This window comes from Neolamprologus multifasciatus, chromosome 11 (assembly GCF_963576455.1).
Source record: "Neolamprologus multifasciatus chromosome 11, fNeoMul1.2, whole genome shotgun sequence".
Lineage (NCBI taxonomy): Eukaryota > Metazoa > Chordata > Actinopteri > Cichliformes > Cichlidae > Neolamprologus > Neolamprologus multifasciatus.
The window spans coordinates 4,092,661-4,107,750 of NC_140449.1; the positions used below are offsets into that span (position 1 = coordinate 4,092,661).

A 15,090-nucleotide genomic window follows, 5' to 3' on the forward strand; every position below is an offset into this window, starting at 1 on the left:
TCCATCTTCAACAGTCGTATTATAATCAGGGCTGGAAGTCTTCATCACACTGTTTTCGTCACTCAGATCCTCCGTCAGTAAACCCAGACTCTTTAAGCAGATGTTTCACAGACTTTGTCTTCTGCATCTGATGTAATCAAAGGCGACTGTTGGAAAATTTAGTATATATGGAGTGGAGTGATTCATTTATCTTTAATGATAGTAAAAAAATCATTTAGCACATGACACCCCACTCCCCTGAACAGTTTCTTTTTATCCACGACTCAGACTGGAAGGTTCGTCCAAACACCTGGAAAGATATAGTTAGAGACGTCAGATGAAGGTTTAGTGTCGGGTATTTTCAGACATCTGATGGTAGCAGGTGAGCAGTGCCGTTGTCATTCCAGTACACATGCCATTACCGCTTTCACTCAAAATCCTTTGATTCTCCTGACGTGACAGCCGGCCCCCTCCTTTCCTATGCAGGAGGCAGCGTCTAAGCACAGGCATGCAAAGATGAGGCAGAACTGAACAGCCCGCCATCCATAATTAATCCACCTTGATTGCATTTTCTAATCCAGTTTGGATGTGGTTCCCCACAGCACACACACGTGGTCTCTAACTTTTCTTAGACTTGATTTAAGACATCTTTGAGGTTTAACACATTCACAGTCTGGTTTGGTGATGTGAGAGCACGCACAAATACAGTACACTACATCTATATACTATACACCTTACACTACATCTATATACTATATATGGTATATATGGTAGGCTATCAGCAGCTTCTGCAGCTCCATCAACAAACATTTGGGCGCACTCTGAGGAGGGGGCATTGGCTTACAGATGAAAGAGGGTGCTGTTAAAACAGCGCTATTGTTAAAACTGCTTCTATTAACTTACTCATCCTTGTAAAAACGATCGCCGATGGGCTCAGCCTATCAGAGATATATTGGATATATTCGTCCAATCACCATATCTACACTATATATGAGTGTAGACTTGTATATAGGTAAAGCATGTGCACCTGGACCTGTGCACGTGGACCTGCGCTCCTGGACCTGTGCACGTGGACCTGCGCTCCTGGACCTGTGCACGTGGACCTTTGCTCCTGGACCTGTGCACGTGGACCTGTGCACGTGGACCTGTGCACGTGGACCTGCGCTCCTGGACCTGTGCACGTGGACCTGCGCTCCTGGACCTGTGCACGTGGACCTTTGCTCCTGGACCTGTGCACGTGGACCTGCGCTCCTGGACCTGTGCACGTGGACCTGTGCACGTGGACCTGCGCTCCTGGACCTGTGCACGTGGACCTGCGCTCCTGGACCTGTGCACGTGGACCTGTGCACGTGGACCTGCGCTCCTGGACCTGTGCACATGGACCTGCGCTCGTGGACCTGTGCTCGTGGACCTGCGCTCCTGGACCTGTGCACGTGGACCTGCGCTCCTGGACCTGTGCACGTGGACCTGCGCTCCTGGACCTGTGCACGTGGACCTGTGCACGTGGACCTGCGCTCCTGGACCTGTGCACGTGGACCTGCGCTCCTGGACCTGTGCACGTGGACCTGTGCACGTGGACCTGCGCTCCTGGACCTGTGCACGTGGACCCGCGCTCCTGGACCTGTGCACGTGGACCTGTGCACGTGGACCTGTGCACCTGGACCTGTGCATGTGGACCCGCGCTCCTGGACCTGTGCACGTGGACCTTTGCACACACACACACATTCGTACAGCAGTCTGTTCTCCTTTAAGTGCTTGCAGACACACACACACTCTGATTGATGCATTGCAGACAATTTGAGGTTCAGTGTCTTGCCAAAGGGCACTTTGTCCTGCAAACTGGATTAAACAGGAACAATCTAATGAGTTTTTGATATGCCCACTCTACCTCCTCAGTCGCAGCCTCGTCCTCGTATGCTGCATCACATCCACGCCAGTAGGGATAATGTGTGTAATGGCAACGGCCGCATTAAAGCTGTGAATGTGTTCTATACGCCATGCGTGTTTTGCTGTTATATGTGGCGTGTACACATACCACTGTTAGTGTTCAGTGTTGACATTGATAGGATGTGTTGGTTCATGGTTTTTGGGCTCACAAGCCTCTTTGCTACTTCAGCAAGTGCTTCTGGATCCAGTGATGGATTACCTCACTGTTTGCTATCTCCATCATACTCCTAGCTCTCCATCTCCCTTGTTTGTGCCCTCTTCTTTCTGCTGCTGCTCTGCAGGGAAATGAATGGACCCCCTATTTGCTGCATCTGCATCTCACTCTAACGCTACCTGCGGGGAGAGTTGTTGTGCATGTGTGTGTTTCCCGAGACTCGGGAATTGATGGTGTGTGTGTTTCTGAGTGTGTCTGGCCAGGTCATTTAGTACTCTATATGCAGGCTTGGAACAGGCTGATAAGCTGTTTGCAAAAACTGGCAATTAAAAGTTGATCAGTCTGTCAATTCAAATGGAATGAAATGGAACCAGAAAGTAATTAAAAGGATGGCATGAAAATGACAACAATTATATCTCTTAGCTTCCCATTACCAATGCACACAGGAATTTAATTAGTTTAGCAGCTTATATGGGCTCATATGGTGAGCTTATACAGTAAATGCACAATAACACTAAAAGGCAGCCACCGGACACACAAACACTGATGGCTGTTGTCTATAAGGCACTTTGGCCCCTGCTTTCATATTAAACCCACACAGAGAGAGGTAACACATGTCACATGCAGATATGCTGACTTTTGAACTGTTGCTGGTGGACCATTAATGCAGTCTATGTGGGTACAATTAGTGTGCTTTAAGCAGCAGTGGATTGGTGGAATATTCCCAGTCCTCCCAGTTTCCCATATGGCCATAGACTGCATATTTGCTGTGTTAATGAGCCTGTCAGTTTTTATCCTGCTCAGCAAGGTCCAGAATGGCCACCTTCAGCAGCACCGACTGTGTGCGTGCAGCGTTTTCACACATGTGATTCTGTGACTTTTTTCTTCTTCATATGAAGCCAAAGATTGCTCATAGCCCGAGGAGCTTCATATTGGAGAAAATGTTGATTCCTGTAGGATCCAGCTGGGCTTTAAGATTGGTTCTGCCCCAGACTCAAACAGCTGCTCTCATTAGAAACTTTATTTAACCCTGCTGCTGAAAGCTTGACCACAGATGTGTGTGCTCTATATTTGCCAGCTGGGATCTGCAGAGCTCTGCCTCTGGATTTTTAAAGTGCCCAATGCCGAGTGCAGCCGGGAACTTTTATTTGTGATGATGCAGACTGATTTCCAACGAAACTAAAAGTTATTGTCTTGGTGTGCGTTGGTAATAAAGCATCGTTGTCACGTCCGTGTTTTGGTGTACGTTGGTAATAAAGCATGGTTGTCACGTCCGTGTTTTGGTGTGCCTTGGTAATAAAGCATGGTTGTCACGTCTGTGTTTTGGTGTGCCTTGGTAATAAAGCGTCGTTGTCATGTCTGTGTTTTGGTGTGCGTTGGTAATAAAGCGTCGTTGTCACGTCCGTGTTTTGGTCTGCGTTGGTAATAAAGCATGGTTGTCACGTCCGTGTTTTGGTGTACGTTGGTAATAAAGCATCGTTGTCACGTCTGTGTTTTGGTGTGCCTTGGTAATAAAGCATCGTTGTCACGTCCGTGTTTTGGTGTACGTTGGTAATAAAGCATGGTTGTCACGTCCGTGTTTTGGTGTGCCTTGGTAATAAAGCATCGTTGTCACGTCCGTGTTTTGGTGTACGTTGGTAATAAAGCATCGTTGTCACGTCTGTGTTTTGGTGTGCCTTGGTAATAAAGCGTCGTTGTCACGTCCGTGTTTTGGTGTGCCTTGGTAATAAAGCATGGTTGTCACGTCTGTGTTTTGGTGTACGTTGGTAATAAAGCGTCGTTGTCACGTCTGTGTTTTGGTGTGCCTTGGTAATAAAGCATGGTTGTCACTTCTGTGTTTTGGTGTGCCTTGGTAATAAAGCATGGTTGTCACGTCTGTGTTTTGGTGTGCCTTGGTAATAAAGCATCGTTGTCACGTCCGTGTTTTGGTGTACGTTGGTAATAAAGCATGGTTGTCACGTCTGTGTTTTGGTGTGCCTTGGTAATAAAGCGTCGTTGTCATGTCTGTGTTTTGGTGTGCCTTGGTAATAAAGCATGGTTGTCATGTCTGTGTTTTGGTCTGCATTGGTAATAAAGCATGGTTGTCACGTCCGTGTTTTGGTGTACGTTGGTAATAAAGCATCGTTGTCACGTCTGTGTTTTGGTGTGCCTTGGTGATAAAGCATCGTTGTCACGTCCGTGTTTTGGTGTACGTTGGTAATAAAGCATCGTTGTCACGTCTGTGTTTTGGTGTGCCTTGGTAATAAAGCGTCGTTGTCACGTCCGTGTTTTGGTGTGCCTTGGTAATAAAGCATGGTTGTCACGTCTGTGTTTTGGTGTACGTTGGTAATAAAGCGTCGTTGTCACGTCTGTGTTTTGGTGTGCCTTGGTAATAAAGCATGGTTGTCACGTCTGTGTTTTGGTGTGCCTTGGTAATAAAGCATCGTTGTCACGTCCGTGTTTTGGTGTACGTTGGTAATAAAGCATCGTTGTCACGTCTGTGTTTTGGTGTGCCTTGGTAATAAAGCATCGTTGTCACGTCCGTGTTTTGGTGTGCCTTGGTAATAAAGCATGGTTGTCACGTCTGTGTTTTGGTGTACGTTGGTAATAAAGCGTCGTTGTCACGTCTGTGTTTTGGTGTGCCTTGGTAATAAAGCATGGTTGTCATGTCTGTGTTTTGGTGTGCCTTGGTAATAAAGCGTCGTTGTCATGTCTGTGTTTTGGTGTGCCTTGGTAATAAAGCATGGTTGTCATGTCTGTGTTTTGGTCTGCATTGGTAATAAAGCATCGTTGTCACGTCCGTGTTTTGGTGTACGTTGGTAATAAAGCATGGTTGTCACGTCCGTGTTTTGGTGTGCCTTGGTAATAAAGCATGGTTGTCACGTCTGTGTTTTGGTGTGCCTTGGTAATAAAGCGTCGTTGTCATGTCTGTGTTTTGGTGTGCCTTGGTAATAAAGCATGGTTGTCACGTCTGTGTTTTGGTGTGCCTTGGTAATAAAGCATGGTTGTCACGTCCGTGTTTTGGTGTGCCTTGGTAATAAAGCGTCGTTGTCATGTCTGTGTTTTGGTGTGCCTTGGTAATAAAGCATGGTTGTCACGTCTGTGTTTTGGTCTGCATTGGTAATAAAGCATCGTTGTCACGTCCGTGTTTTGGTGTACGTTGGTAATAAAGCATGGTTGTCACGTCCGTGTTTTGGTGTGCCTTGGTAATAAAGCATGGTTGTCACGTCTGTGTTTTGGTGTGCCTTGGTAATAAAGCGTCGTTGTCATGTCTGTGTTTTGGTGTGCCTTGGTAATAAAGCATGGTTGTCATGTCTGTGTTTTGGTGTGCCTTGGTAATAAAGCATGGTTGTCACGTCCGTGTTTTGGTGTGCCTTGGTAATAAAGCATCGTTGTCACGTCCGTGTTTTGGTCTGCTTTGGTAATAAATAGGGGTGGGTTTTTATAATTGATTTATCGATTAAAATCGATTCTGGCTTGGATAACGTAAAATCGATTCATTAAAATCTTGAATCGATTTCTTAATATAAATTTATTTTGCCCGAAATGCCAGAATCTCTGGTGAAATCTCACAAAATTTCAACAACCACCAAACAGCTAAGACAGTAAATGAGAGCAGGAACACGGACTCTGCACAAAGACGTAAACGCACGACCCGCGGATCAGAATCAGTGAGATGTCGCCTTTCTCACGGTTGGGGCTGAAAGCCGACAGCTCGCTGATTCTGATCTGTGGCGGGTCGAGCTTTGTGTTCACGTCCTTTATGCGCCGATTCTAAAGCTGTTAGTTTGATGTCTCTCCAAACAATATTGACCGAACAGCAGCAAAAGAAGATCCAAACTATGCGTCACATAAACATCTTCATGTATTCACTCTGACTTTTACTGTTTTGCTTCAACCACGATGCACAGCTCTCTCTCCCCCTCTCTCTCTCTGTACTGTTTTCTTCATTATTCGCTTGCTTGTTACGCACAAGACTACCGTTGTTTACAGCGCTGTCGTCGACGTTTTGTTTTTTTTTTCGTTTTATATACTTCTGAAACGAAAACCTAATTTCTGCCGTTCAATACTGAACAAATTTAAACTTTTTAAAATTATGCAAAATGCAAAACGCTGTGTCTCTAATAAAACCGCTGTAACTTCAGAGGTAACGTTCATGTGTTGATTAATGGTTTTCTTTCGTTTTTGATGTACTGCAGAATATTTTTATAAAATCCCAGAACAGGAAAATCACCTTCATGTTTTTCTGTGTTTTATCTTCAGCTACTTTGACACAAAGGCATCTGCTGTGACGCTTACATCTGTGATAAAGTCTTGCGAGTGTCAGCTTCCTTTTTATAGATACAAAAATATGTAAATGTACTGATCTGAATTATAATATTTCTGACTGTCAAAATTTCCCAGATTCAAATCGAAGTGAATTGAATCGAATCGAATTAAATTGAATCGTGGATCGAATCGATTTGGGACCTTGTGAATCGGAATTGAATCGATTCTAGAAATCAGTGACGATACCCAGCCCTAGTAATAAAGCGTCGTTGTCACGTCCGTGTTTTGGTGTGCCTTGGTAATAAAGCATGGTTGTGGTCTCAGAGATTTGATTGTAGCAAAAACAAAACAGCCACAGTCCTGTACTCCAAAGATGTATCTGGGGAAAGGAGAACAAATGACCTGTTGGCACTGAATGTGTTTTATTTGACTTTCCACTTGATAAAGTCCTCTCAACTCCTGTCGGCTTAATTAACTTGGCATCTTTCCTGGCAATGTCAGTTTGACTCTTTGGCTCCAATTCTGCTTTCTGTTGCTGTGACTTAATGTCACAATGATGAGGTCTAACTGATGGACTGTCTGTCTTAACTGCTAGCATTTCTTAGTTGACTAACAAAGTAGTTTAAAACTGAGAGAATCCAGTTCAAATCTGAGGACCAATAAATGGACAATTTCAAACGCTGTATAAACAAAAGCATCTAAAACCATTGGTGTCTTATTATTCCTCCTAGGACCTGGCGTCCACATATGTGGACATTACATTTTGGGTTGTCTAGACCAAAATACTAAATTTTGCTCTGCAAGGGCCTGATATCCACGTACAGGTCCCAATCAGTCCAAATAGCAAAGAGAAATTAAAAATGCATGCTGTGGAAGAGTTCCGGCCTGAGGAGGTTAACCCTTTAAGACCGGTCGGAGCGGGTACTCTCCGTTTTGCGTAACTATTTTTATACCCCTGTAGCTCTGCAGCCACGTAAACTAGCGCAATAAATTTTTTTGCATATGAAACCGGAGGAGTTGTACTTACATCTTATGCCATCAGCTTGTCCTCGGTCACAGTTTCCTTCCACATATAACTTTGCAAAGATTGCATTAAAACCACTTGCAGCAACAAAAACATAATATTCCAGAAACACGCTTTGCCGATCCGATCAGCTGTTTGTAACACTTCCTACGTTGGAATAGACGCCAGCGTGAACTATTGCGTGTCCGCCATTACCTGGCCGAAACCAGAAGTGTCATCATTTTCGCAGAAAATGTAGTTCTTTACCTTCAGGGCCTTATAAGCCAACACTGTTTTTTTTAAAAGTTATGTTTGACTTTATGGTTTTCAGTATAGTTTCTGGGATGCTTAGGACTCATATTGCACTGCTGGAAATAGTTTATTTTGATGCATATGCTGCTTTTTTGCAAATTTGCATTATAATATTTATTTTCGTTTTTCCTGCAGTATATACTGTAAAAATTGGTGTATTTCAAAAATAGAACTATGAAGGCACTCAAAATTTCCCGTGGTTGTAAACTGTGCAACTTTTTTGTATTTACAGTTTTGAGGGATAAGCCTCTTAAATTTCTCTCACTAAAAATATATGTTAAAAAAAAACAAAAACGATTTTCGATTTATGTAATTACTATGGGCTTAATGCAGACATATTATTAAAATTTGGGCTGCACATTGTACTCAACACGGGAGATGAAAAACATTTATAGTAAAGATGTTAAGTATGACATGAAAGCAAGTTCCTACAAAAAATAGATTTGCAGCATTTTTCTATAACATGACGCTGATGCAGTGCCATCTGGTGGCATAACAACAAAAAATTAGATTGAATGACCAATACATCTGGTACCAACCTGTGACGAGTAGTCGACCAGCCGCACACATCTGTACTGTTACCAGTTTAGCTTAATACTATGATTGTTTCTGGTCATCCGAAGAACTTCCTGCCACCATGTGATGAATGTTTACGTGGGGCTGAACACCCGACGTTTATAACACAGTTTTAGCACCTCGTGATAGACTTGGTTAATTTGAACTGAGAGTCAAATATTATAATATTCAGACACATGTGGATAAGTATGCTCTGTGTGTGTGGCTCGTGCTATGGCACACAGCTTGTTTACATGAGATTAGATTTAATTGTATGACCTAAACTTGAGGAAACAATTTCAAACTTTATGTAGAAAACAGGAAACTAAACTCGGTGCAGGTCACCCAGTTAAAGAGCCGGTATGACAGTCGAGTTCACTGCTTCTGCTTATAGTCAAACCAACACGACAACTCTCATATATGAAAAATGTGATCGGAGGCTTTGATCAACAGCAGGTTGTGTTGATTGGCCAAAGTCACTAACCTCCATTACTATAATAGTTTTACATCCATTTTGTCATTAAACGAATGAAAATCTCTGCATGCCAAACCTTAAAATACGCCCCTTCTGACGTGTTCGGAGCACGTCGTGTCCAGCTCTCGGTCCAGTCTCTGCTGCTACCGTTCTTAATGAGGAACACAAAGCAGGCCTGCTTGTTCGTTACAGCTGGCTAATGCACACTGCATTTTATAGTAACTACCTCCCCACAACGCTGGTATCACACCCTTGAGACATGCTATGGCAGGCACAGCTGGATCTCCAATTGGAAGATGCGCGTGCATACATTAACATAACAATGTATCTGCAGAGGTTTTAAAGACAGAGTAAAAGCACTAAAGATTTTCAAAGATCATTAAATTATGACAACTTTGTGTTTACAACATGTAAGCTTTACCTCAAGGTGAATACTGGGGCGGGCATGCATTTGCATTAATTACCATCTTTAAGAAGTGTGGGGACACTGCCGTTTCATTACAACAGAAGAAGTCGATAAATCAAAGAGAGGACTGGGCGCTGGAGCGATCGTTAAGGGTCTGTGGTGGTCACCGAGCCACAGGACGGAGTGCGAGGGTGCTAAAGCTTCGTGGTTGGTGATTATAAAGTGAATATTCATAAGTCAGAGTGCAGTATCCAGGTGGAATAAGACTGAGAACACCATTCAGTCACTGTACTTCTCACTTTGATGAAAATGTGTTTTGCCAACACAAACACTTACCTTTACTACTGGCGTCATGGAGGGAGGAGTTTCATGTTACATCTGTATAAACGCCAACACCTGGGAGACACACGGGGTCGTAGCTGCACTCCTCCCAACAGATTCCTCTGATGTCTGCTGGAGCCACTCAGGTAACCATACCTGTCAATGCTCATTTTACCATTGGGACCACTGGGGACCTTCCACACCTGCTCCACTTCAGCCCCCAGTACCACTTCCTGATGTTCCCGGAGGATTCCCACAGATGTCACTGCTGTGGTTCCTTGTCAAACACCGCTGTCTTGTTGGTTGGCCAGTATCTGCTTTTTTCTGGGTCACAGGACCTTGGCCTTCAGATGTGTCTCCCAGCAGGAGTTTGGTCCAGGTACTGGTCTATGAACCAGTAGCTGGTGCTTCTGAGCTGCACGGATGCACTCACTCATATGTGCCTACTCAGCTTGGCTGCTTTGATGCCTGAGGGCGAAGCGTCCATGTGGTGGAGAGGCAGATAATCATCTGGTAGTTTGGGGTTTCTGCACTCTGAGGTTGACCTCCACTTAAGGTAAATGTCAAAGGTCAACTTTTTGGAAAATTACGTAGGATTTTCAAATTTATACCAGGAGGGTTAACAGAGACGGCCGCAGTATCGTTGAAGCTTACATTTGCTTCCACGTACACGGCAGGCTGTGGCACATTTGCTGTGATCAGTGTTGGGACGATTACTTTAAAATGTATTCCACTACAGATTACAGATTACATGCCCCAAAATGTATTCTGTAACGTGTTACGTTACTCAATGAGAGTAACATATTCTGAATACTTTGGATTACTTAATATATTATCATGCTGTTTACAACTACATGAATGTGATTTATTACTGTTACTGAAGGTTACTCTCCACACCAACACCAGCTAGATGTTTAAATCTTAATATAAATGAGTAACAGTAGGAGGACATTAGGTAAGGCTGCACTTTTTGCAGAGATCTCGTGTAGAAAACTATTCGTATATAAAACAGGTCCGCGGCTCCGAACCGTAGTAAAGGACCTCTGACTAATACGGTGGGTTCGTGTTGGGCTTGTAGCCGAAAACTAGCTTTACTTTGTTGTCTGGGTCAACTTTGCTAGCAGAGACAGAGAGAGGCGTTGAAAGGCTGCTCCAACAGAACTTATTGTTTTTGGAGGAAAACACGAACACGGTGTACAGTCGAGTCTTAATAGCTTACTTACAGCTGGGCTCGTCAGGCTCTCTTCTTGGCTGCAGTGGTTATTATTATATTTACATGCTTCCAGCTCCCGTTTCTGCTCGATGACAGCTCGTACTTTTCCTTTTTCTCCCTCCCTCACTCACAGACACATAACGTGTATGGCAGTCCATTCTCCCTGCAGCACGGACTACACTGCCCATGATGCTACATTTTACAGCTATGCCTGTAACACTGAGCCTATTTTTTATATTAAATAATTTTTTGAACAATAATTTTTAAAAATATTTCTTCACGTCATTATGCGGCAGCAAGTAGAGGTGACATGGGCCGCGAGATGGTAGCTCACACTGACACTGGTCAGTGTGAGCTACCAGAGTGATGATATTATTATGTTAATTAGTCCCGGTTAATAACTCTGGCCCAAAATGTCCAACTGTCACACGTAAGCATCCACAGCTACACCGGTGTCCCCATCACAAGCCTGTGGGCCCCCACCCTACCTCGCTGAAACCTCAGCCACTTACTGCTCCCAGCTTAAGTGGACTCTAATAAAGTTGCTCTTTGATGCATTAATAACTTCTTCTTCCCTTCTGGGCTGCGGGGCCAACTTCCGAACAGCACTCTGCATATCCTTGCCTGACATGCACATCTTTAATTATTTCTTTCTGTGAGGGTTGGATTGAAACGAGGGGAACAGGAAAGTGATGACATATTTCTAATGAATCCTTGAAAAAATAATACTGCTGTCTAAGCTTAAGGCATCCTGCAGAAGCCTTAGAGAGAGAAGTGGAGCACAGAAGAAAGGAGGAGCACTCCAAGTTTATTATCTGCAATGGTCAGCTGGCTCAATGAGAACATTCTATATTATAATCATGGAAATAGAATTCTATAATTCCATTTCAATTCAATTTAATTCTATTTTATTTATACAGCGCCAACAACAGCAGTCGCCTCAAGGTGCTTTATATTGTAAGGTAGAATAATACACAATAATACATCCAGAGAACAATCAAATGACCCCCTGTGAGCAACACTTTGGTGTTCCTCAGCATCACCCAGCCACCCTGTTTCCCTGGCTGCTTGGGGCAGGCTCCCGGGGCCAGCTAGCGGGGCCTACGCTGCCTTCGGCTGCACCGGCTACAGGGGCCTGGCTAGCTTCAGGTGTATCAATTCAGTAATCCTGGCCTCCAGAGCTGCAAATATGCTACATTTATTACAAGTATCATTACTGCTAAAGAAGGCCGAGGAGTTGCTAACATCTGACACAATTCAGCCTGCCCCAGGGCAGCTGTGGCTACAACTGTAGCTGCCTCCACCAGTGTGTGAATGTGAGAGTGAATGAATAGTGGCATTGTAAAGCGCTATATAAATGCAATCCATCATCATTATCATTATTATTATTATTATTATTATTATTTCAATGAGCAGGAAAGTGCAGGAGGGACAGGTGAAGAGGCCATGCTGCTAGCGAGTCGGCTACGAGCTAAGCTAAGCTAGTGAAACTGTAAAGACACAGTGAGTGAAAACTTTGGCTATAAGTTAGGGAGTGAGTACACAGAGTGTGCTTCGGATGATCACACCAGGTCACCATGTCACACATCACAATCCTTTTATACAGGATCTGAGACGCTGTCAGTGTGTGGTCACGTCCCTGTGTGGGTCAGGGACAGTGGCTTTTACGCCCTATGATCATCTCATTTACACTTCATAACCGTGTTTTCAGGAAGCGTTCCCACTGCTGACAGTGACCCACAGGCTGAGGATCTTTATCACTCTCAGCTTAAAGTCACTGTTTAAAATGATTATTATTGTGTGTGTAAAATGTGTGTGTGTGTGTTTGTAGTGTGTGTTTGTAGTGTGTGATTTGTTTGTTCTTTTAAAAGTCACATAGGACAGTTTTATTCACATTTCTCGTGGTTGCTTTTCTAGACGGAAAAGCCTCAGCTGTGTGTGTGTGTGTGTGTGTGTGTGTGTGTGTGTGTGTGTGTGTGTGTGTGTGTCCTTCAGTGGCCGTTTCTTATCAGAGGCAGATTGAGGGCCATCACCCACACTCTGTTGCCATGGTGAAGGACAGAGGCAGGTTGAGTGACAGCTCGTCTCAGCACTCGTCCTTCCTGCTTTTTAATTTTCCAGTTTCTGTTCACACTGAGTCACTGACACGGCTGTAGCTGATCACCTGTCTGTAGTCTGTCAGGAGTCTGCAGCATGCTTCTGTCATAAAAAATGCAGTTTCCAGCGACGGCGACTGCACTGAATAGTTGGCATTGGCCCAGATCTAGTTGCCAAGGGCAACCAGGCAACCAGTCCAGAGCTGCGTCAGTACCTACCAGGGTTTGTTGTACAGGTACGGCCCCAAGTCTTTATTTAGTTTAACGGCACGACCAGAATCTGCTCAGTTTGTCTGAACCCAAAATACCAAAGAATCACAGTCACAGTGGGGGTATCACAGTGGGGGTATCACAGTGGGCTGGATTCAAATAGCCTGCCTTTTATTTAGCAGAAAGTTGACCTGCAGAATTATTCAGTGCACATGCATTATGAATTCAGATTTTAACATTAAATATACATGGCTGTTGCCAGTTTATTTGATGGAGAATATGTGTATGGTGGTTTTGTGCTGACAGTAGAAAAGCAACGTCTTCTGGCACACGTGGTGCCCGTCAGTCACGACAGAACGCCACGTCTCAGATTCATGGCCTGTGTATGCAGAAGCTTCACGTCTGCACAGACGTGATGGAACAAGTGCAGCACGGTGATTCTGTTGGTCTCTTCAAAAGAAATGACAAACGACATACATGTGATAGCTGACATCAGTGAATTAGCAGCAGCATTATTGCTTTATTATTACTCAGCCACATGGATCATGTTGATGCATGGATATCAATTCAATGTAATCGGACCATGTTATATCTAAACATGGGCAGCACCTCATCAGTCAGTGTGCTAACATTTTATTGAAAATAGAAAGTTCAGAAGTATTCACACTGTGTGAAAGTCCTGTGAGCTCCACTGCAGCCAGCTCAGACTGCACAGGCTAACCTGTAGCCTCTGTGCTTCAGTGTGTTAGTGAGTCCCAGTATAGCATATAGTCCCAGTATAGCATATGGCCCCAGTATAGCATATAGCCCCAGTATAGCATATGGTCCCAGTATAGCATATAGTCCCAGTATAGCATATGGTCCCAGTATAGCATATAGTCCCAGTATGGCATATGGTCCCAGTATAGCATATAGTCCCAGTATGGCATATGTTCCCAGTATAGCATATGGTCCCAGTATAGCATATAGTCCCAGTATGGCATATGGTCCCAGTATAGCATATGGTCCCAGTATAGCATATAGTCCCAGTATAGCATATAGTCCCAGTATAGCATATAGTCCCAGTATGGCATATGGTCCCAGTATAGCATATGGTCCCAGTATAGCATATGGTCCCAGTATAGCATATAGTCCCAGTATGGCATATGTTCCCAGTATAGCATATGGTCCCAGTATAGCGTATAGTCCCAGTATGGCATATGGTCCCAGTATAGCATATGGTCCCAGTATAGCATATAGTCCCAGTATAGCATATAGTCCCAGTATAGCATATAGTCCCAGTATGGCATATGGTCCCAGTATGGCATATGGTCCCAGTATAGCATATGGTCCCAGTATAGCATATAGTCCCAGTATAGCGTATAGTCCCAGTATGGCATATGTTCCCAGTATAGCATATAGTCCCAGTATAGCATATGGTCCCAGTATAGCATATGGTCCCAGTATAGCATATGGTCCCAGTATAGCATATAGTCCCAGTATAGCATATAGTCCCAGTATAGCATATAGTCCCAGTATGGCATATAGTCCCAGTATGGCATATAGTCCCAGTATAGCATATAGTCCCAGTATAGCATATGGTCCCAGTATAGCATATGGTCCCAGTATAGCATATAGTCCCAGTATAGCATATAGTCCCAGTATAGCATATAGTCCCAGTATAGCATATAGTCCCAGTATGGCATATAGTCCCAGTATAGCATATAGTCCCAGTATAGCATATGGTCCCAGTATAAGTGTCATGGTGAAGACTTCCCTCAGTGTTTAAAAGGTGCTTATTTGTTACAAAGTGATAAAATGATACAATGACTGTTAGCGTCTACATTTTTTTTGCATATCAAAGGGTGTGAGCTTGTGTGTGAGGGGGGCAGGGGGCGGGGCCTCTTATGTCCACGCCCACTACAGCACACATGTGGGTTGCAAACACATCTCCTGTGTCTTTGCTTCTGTGGTTTTGTGTTTGTTTGACAGACTCTGTGTGCTGACACAAAGTAACACAGCACTGCTGATCACACATATGAACACGTGGTTTTTAGGGCTCATAATTCTTGTGCTTGTCTTATTTCCACAGATTGGGCAGCTGGTGTTCAAGGGCATGAAGCGCCTGAACAGGATTCAGTCCATAGTGTTCGAGACGGCCTACAACACCAATGAGAACCTGCTGATCTGCG

General features: G+C 44.1%; 1 protein-coding gene across 1 annotated transcript in view; it reads left to right on the forward strand.

The window, feature by feature from the left end:
- Positions 1-15,090, forward strand: part of ascc3 (activating signal cointegrator 1 complex subunit 3) — a 155,950-nt gene that overhangs the window by 50,737 nt on the left and 90,123 nt on the right. The window contains 1 exon segment of the mRNA XM_085176471.1: positions 14,991-15,090. This exon segment is cut by the window's right edge and continues 104 nt beyond it. Within this exon segment, the coding sequence (XP_085032597.1) occupies positions 14,991-15,090 (100 nt within the window).